This window comes from Xiphophorus hellerii, chromosome 18, assembly GCF_003331165.1.
Source record: "Xiphophorus hellerii strain 12219 chromosome 18, Xiphophorus_hellerii-4.1, whole genome shotgun sequence".
Lineage (NCBI taxonomy): Eukaryota > Metazoa > Chordata > Actinopteri > Cyprinodontiformes > Poeciliidae > Xiphophorus > Xiphophorus hellerii.
The window spans coordinates 29909009-29915477 of NC_045689.1; the positions used below are offsets into that span (position 1 = coordinate 29909009).

Here is a 6469-nt window from a genome sequence, read left to right on the forward strand (position 1 = left end):
ATAAGAAAGGTTCCTAGTGTCTCAGTGCACAAAAGTCAGCAGTAGCTGAGCGACCCAATTCCGTCCCCCGTCCAGGCCTTCGCACCCACAACGGGCACCGCTGTCACACCGCGTCTCCGTCGAACCCAGCGTACATGGCCCGGAGCTAAGCCCGGCTATTAAGCATCGATTGTCCTTTATTTAGCAAGGCAGAGGAGCTAAAACAAAGGCCCGCCCCTGACGAGCGCTAAAGCATGTGACTCATATTTGAAGCAGGGAGGCAGACCCGCTCTTACCCCACAACTCTCCCTGGGAGCGGGGGCAGCCTGCAGGACTGCTGCTGCTGCACATTCCTCTCTGCTCTGCTCCGGGAGGAAACGCCGTCCATTAGCATCACATGCTAACGGAGGCGCGAGAACACGGAGAAACCACTCACGTGCTGCCTCCCGAGACCCAATCAAGCTAAACATCAGCTAAAAAAAAAAAAAAGTTATTCTTTAGCATTTTGAAGCTGGAACTAAGTTGAAAAGACATTATTTTGAAGTGATATGAGTTTCAGAATGTACTCCAAACTACAGGGACTTTGTGTCATGTAATAAACTGAATGAGAGCTAAAGCAAATATAGCACTTTAACCTTTTCACATTCTGGCAAATATAAACCATTAATTTTAGATTGTTGTTTTTTTTTTTTTTTACGATTTTCTGAGATAGACCAACATAAAAGTAGTGTATAATTATGAAATGGCAAGAAGGATGCAGGCATTTCAACTTTTTTTTTGTTTTTACAAGCTCTTTGGCCCTGCTGAAGAAAAATGCAAATTCTCAAATGTAAGGTTGTAACATGGAAGAAATGTTAAAAAGGCTTATGAAAACAAGTGCACAATCAGTTGCACGTGTGAAAGTTTCCTGACTGGGTTGGCAGGCCTGGACTGGTTGTGACACAACCTTTAATAGTTAGTGGGAAAGAGGTTCAACTCGTGCTTGCACAATGGGCACGGCATTAGCCAACTACTGTCTGTCAGTCTCAATAAACCTGAGCTCCGCTCACAATGGGCGCTCCCCGGCTCAATGGCCTCGACCGGCACACTTCGTTAATTAAAGAGGTGAAAACGAAGGCGGCCGAGTGGATCTGTCAGCGCCCACGAGTTTGCTGCCGTTATTGATGTTTATTTGCTTTTAATACATTGGCGAAGTGAACCAGGAAATACAATGTTAAAGCAACTATCACTGATTTTCTTATTGATGTTTTCAACCTGTTTATTGCTACTAAATGACAGTGGAAGAAAGACTTTCAGCTGTGGTCAGAGACTTTCAAGCCATCTTCCATTCTGTCATACACCAAGATTTTCTGTTCCTCATAAATTCTCACTCCAGTAGATCCACGTATATAATAGACATCTACATGACGTCTGTCATGGAACATGTTGGAAACCTTTAGGAAGTCTGAGTTCAGGTAAGGATCTATTTTTCTACAATAAACACAAAGAGACGATTGTTTTTTTGTGATGCTGACTGTCCTAAGCTAGCGCTAAGCTAGCATGACCATTGACTTTCTACGCAATTCCGCTGGAGTCTCATCTTACTTTACTAGGATTTCTCCCATTGAGCTTGAGTTCCCTGGTAAACATAAGGCTTCCTGATGACTCAAACTTCACCTCAACTTTTGGCGTTGTCAGCTGGCTAATCATTACACATGTCATGATCAAAACATTAGCAATGAGATTAAATTGAAAATTCATCAGATTCCATGCCTCTAGGAAACAATCGTTTCTCAATCTGTACGAGGGTCTGGACTTCGTACAGAGGGTCCACACACTCTGTATGAGCAAAACGTAGGTTTTTACCAGGCTAGTGCTAAGATGCGAAAGACAGTTTAAAATGTCAACTCTGCAATTATACTGTGACTACCTTCTTTAAATGCATTGTGGGAAACTGAACTACACAGACACAATACTACTTCGCACACTATTGGCTGCCATTTACAAAGCAACCAATGCAGGAGCGTCATTTATTTTCCTTGTCATCAACTGGCTGGAGCGACAAAAGCGAAGATAAGACAGACTGTAGACGTTAGCTTCTGCAGCAGTGCTAGAATGATTTCCACCTTGTGTATTAATGCATATTAAAACATATTTGGTGTTTGAACTATTAAAATACGCAGTTATTAGTGTCATTAGACAGGGTCTTATGTATTTGAGGATTTCCAGTTTTTGTGAGTGGTTGTGCTCCCTAACAAGAATACCACAGCTGGACTGATTAGTGCATCCCTAGGTAGTAGTAGGAGTTTGCCCAATTTTGCTGCTCAAAGACTGTTCTAATCGGTAGTGAGGCCAAGATAGAGTTTTGCATTGTAATCAAAAAGTGTTACAGACTTCTCACCAAATCATTTCTTCTTTAGGTCGTGTCTGTTGCGACGCCCCACAGCAGCACAACTTCTATATACTAAAACTTTGCAAAGTTATGAAACTGTAATTTCAGTCAGCGCGTGGGAGGAGAAAATGGACCGTAGTCCGGAGGAGGAGGCGCATGGAGGCGAGCAGGATGATGCAGACAAAGCGTCGGGCAAAACTCATTGATCAGGGAAAAAAAAGCAAAAGAAAACTCTTCCTCCCTCGCTCTCGCTGGTTCTTCCACTTCTGCTTCACGATGCTGCTGTTTAATAAACAAGAGGAGGCTTCCTGATGACTCAAAAACCACTGCAGACTGGGAACTCACGACCGGATAATGTATTCACAGCGTCACTCCACCGGCAGACGCACTTGCTGAGAATTATTACCAAACATGATCTTCCTGTTTTTCTTAAAAGACAGTGGGGAGTTTAAGAAAAGTTCTGTTTGCTGATGAGCTTTTTTTCTTCACGTTGCATCAAGTCAAAACCGAAAACATTACGATATTCAGCTTTAGTGAAGTTGAAATGACACTGCAGATCATTTGCATCAAAATGCTCTCTCAATAATTTTCCAGACTCAAATATTCCGATTTCTCTGCCAAGTATTTAGCCTATTGATAGATTATAAACTAAAAAGTATTTAAAAAATAGAAAAAGAAAACAAGACTTACAAATAAAATGTCAAATTTAACATCCATCAGTTCTGTAAACATCTGGTTTATGTTTTCTAGGCTAATCCTTTTAATTGATCACTGGCAGTCAGATATGAGTCAGCACAGGTGAGGTCCATGACTCAGTTGGTGGTATCTCCCTATGTATTATGCAGAACTTATCATTTTGTTTAAAGTGAAAGAGCTTCCTAAAGTGGAATTCAAAGTTAAAGTAATTAACTGAATCAGGAGGTAGCGATTTGTTAGCATTTCCTTTCATACGAGAAGATTTTCTGTTTATAAAATGATTCAAATTACTCCGTCGGCACTCATTCAATAAAAACAACTTGTAGACACTTAAAGTACAACTCTACGATCAAGTGTTCTCTTAATAAAGACTTTGTTATCCGAGTGGATGCTAATGACGTTAATAAAGTTGTTCGATGCCCTGTGGTTCGTTCAGGCTGCAAAAGAGCGAGAGAGAGCAAGACTTCTTTAGAGTTTTCTATCTGTACTTGTTATGGAGCTTGTTAAATTGTGAAGACATTTTCATATGTCAAAGATAAGGTCAGGTTCAACATTTTCAAAATTATCCAAAGCAGTGACAACTATTTTAGCAATGCTAGCTGAATTAGTCTTGCTATTAAAAATAGTGTGTCGTACTCTAGAGCTGTCTTAAGACCGCACGTTCAAAGTCTTTGGTTTTGACTCAGATTAGATTAGAGGTTTTGACTACAACACTACAAAACGCTAAATACCTTAAACTGTCAAACTTTGTAATCATTCTTTGTAATTTTACGAAGAAAATTACAAAGAAAATTTAAGTCAAGTTTTGTTTTAGAGCAGCTGTTCTCTCACAACCGCAAACTTCTGCTTTTCATGAGGAAAAAAACCCCTAAATGTCCTTGTGTCAGCCAAAATCTGTATCTACAGGTCAAAGCCTGAGCCGCAAAACTCAAACTCAAAAATTTGGTTTCTGGGAAAAGAATATTTGATTCTAGCCACAACAAAGTCGTGCTTTTCCAAGAGTTTTTAAAGAGACCAAACCGAGCCTTCATGCAAGGAGAGAGGGGGAAAAAAAAATAAGCCTTTAAAACCTCCATAAAGACAAACAAGGAGTCACATGTGCTCCATCTATAGCAGAGACGTGCTGATGGACCGATGTAGCGGATTAATGTGAAAAGGGACACGTGAACTATACGGCTCTAGTTCTAGGCGTAATGCGAGTCTCCTTTAAGTGTAGAGAGATAATTGTTGACGGTGCCATCTTAAAACTGTTAAAACAAAGGCTGTCTTTGTAGGAGTCTTAAAACAGACTTCAGTGTGGAGCAGATTAGGAGGGTGAGGAGGTCTCTTGTAGTCATGACCCCAAAGTGAAAGGTCCCCTCAGAGTGGCCCCCGCTGACTCCCCCCTCCTGAAGAGAAAAGATCTTGTCTAATTTCAGACACAGGGACTACTAACTGAGACATCCTTTGCGAGGGATGAGGACACAGGGGCCCTCTGCAGGACACGAGCACCACAACAAGAGAGCTGCAAACTCCAGAATCACCTCAACCTACAGATTATATTGGCAGAAATAAAAACCCCGGCCTGCAGCAGCGCACAATAACTCAGAAAAATAGCTTATTCCAGCTATTTTGCACATGTGGAAAAACAAAAATCAATCAAAAAAAAAAAATAGAGTGAAATTACAGTCGGTTGCTTGCTCACCAGGCCTCGGGTTGTCCAGATGCTTTGTGCAGCAGAAGCACAAAAGACTAACTATAAAAATAGGTGAGCAGGACACACCTTCACGAGCTTTTATTTACCCTGGCTCGCGCCAAACAGAAGCAGGGTACAATATCACCTGCAGATAACTGGATATATATATATATATTTCTCTACACACACACACACATAGGCTATATACACACACACGGAGACCCTACCTGAGGAATTCTTGCAGACAGGTGTCACAGAACCGGTGTCCACAGGTGGACACTTGGACGGGCTCCCGCATCGCCTTGCTGCAGAGCGGACACTGGAAGCGTCTCTTCGGCTTCTCCAGGAACTTGTAGTCGAAGCCGGGCATGTCTGCGGGGCTCGCGGTCGCTTTTTATCCCTCTCTCGGGGCCTTCGGGTTAAAAAAAAAAAATGATACAGCTGATGCCCTCTTGTTTTGTTTTTCCCTTCTGGGAGCAGGGAGCTGTTTTGGGGGGGGGGGGGCCGTTTAAGGCGAAGAGCAGCTCACGTCAAAGCTACGGAGCACTCGTCCTCCGCCGCCGCTCCTTCCCGATAGAGGACAGCCGCAGCAGCAGGAACGACACCTCCCCTCCGCTGGGTTTGTTTTGACCGGCTGGGCCGCTCTCTTGACTGCGCTGCGTGCAGGACTGACACACTGAACACAATGCATTACCCTCACCGTCTGTTTAGGTGCACACGCAGCTCCTCCTCCGCCTCTTCCTCCTCCTCCTCCAAGCGGGAGGAGTCGCCTTGTACCTCCGCTGCCTCTCCTCTCCAGGATCTTCAATTAGACTTTTTTTTGGTTCACATTCACCCGACGTACAGGGTCATATACGCTCACCTGTGAGAAAACGTAGCAAAAAAAAAGGTGAGAGATTATAAATAAAAAGCAGGGTTTTGACTTAAATACATCTGAGCAGACTTTAAAGAGGGACAACTACGCCCTCTGGTGGCGGATAAATGCACAAACTAAATATTAATCTTTGTGATTTCGGTTAAAATCCAGCACCTGTGCGCTTTAAATCCCCTCCAGCTGACATTGCTACAGCGGATTTAAAACACGAACACCGCAGTTGTGAGGTGGAGGAACAGAGGCAGACCAGCGCTCAACCCCACACATCTGGATCTTCTTTCACCTGCTGCATTGGCTCCGGATTACATCACCATTACATCACCGGGACAAGGACAACAATGGCAGCGGGGCCATGTCCCCACAAAAAGAAGGTGTCTCCGAAGAGTAACATGAGCCTGATAGCTGGGAGAAAGAATTCATATTGGTCAAAAACACACACCCCAAGCTTAGGATCAGTAAATAAAAATTTTGTGGTAATTTTTCCGATGCGTTGCTTAAGTGTTCATACGACTTGAACTTTTTCACCTTTGTCGTATTAGGACAGGGCCGTGCAGAGACCTTTGGAGGGGCAGGGGCTCAAAGTTAAAAAAGGGGCACATTGAACAAAAACTCCGTACAACAACATAGCAACAACCATATTGATCAAGAATCTAATTAGATCCTACTATGTCATTGCCATCATGTGGGGACAATGCAAAGCAAATCTAGTCTATATTTTCCCCAACAGGTATAAAGTTTCTGTTTCTGCTGCTGACAGTCCTGGAGGTCTGAGCTGATCTGAGACTGTAGCTGTTAAACAGACCAGAGTGCAGACTGATGTGTAGATCAAAAAAGCTCAAAGGGGTTAAAACTATATAATAGTTTGATGTTAAAC

The 6469-nt window shown here is 43.0% G+C and overlaps 1 protein-coding gene across 2 annotated transcripts in view; it reads right to left on the reverse strand.

Moving 5' to 3' along the window:
* Nucleotides 1–6328, reverse strand: part of traf4a (tnf receptor-associated factor 4a) — a 45061-nt gene extending 38733 nt beyond the window's left edge. The window contains exons 1-2 of one of the 2 annotated variants that reach the window (XM_032590668.1): nt 5251–6328; nt 4949–5133 (exon numbers count right to left, since the gene is read on the reverse strand). In XM_032590668.1, the coding sequence (XP_032446559.1) occupies nt 4949–5091 (143 nt within the window). In that variant the 5' untranslated portion in view covers nt 5092–5133; nt 5251–6328. Of the gene's footprint in view, nt 1–4948 lie in introns of both variants that reach the window. The other variant, XM_032590667.1, reaches the window with a different exon arrangement.
* Nucleotides 6329–6469: the final 141 nt, after the last annotated feature.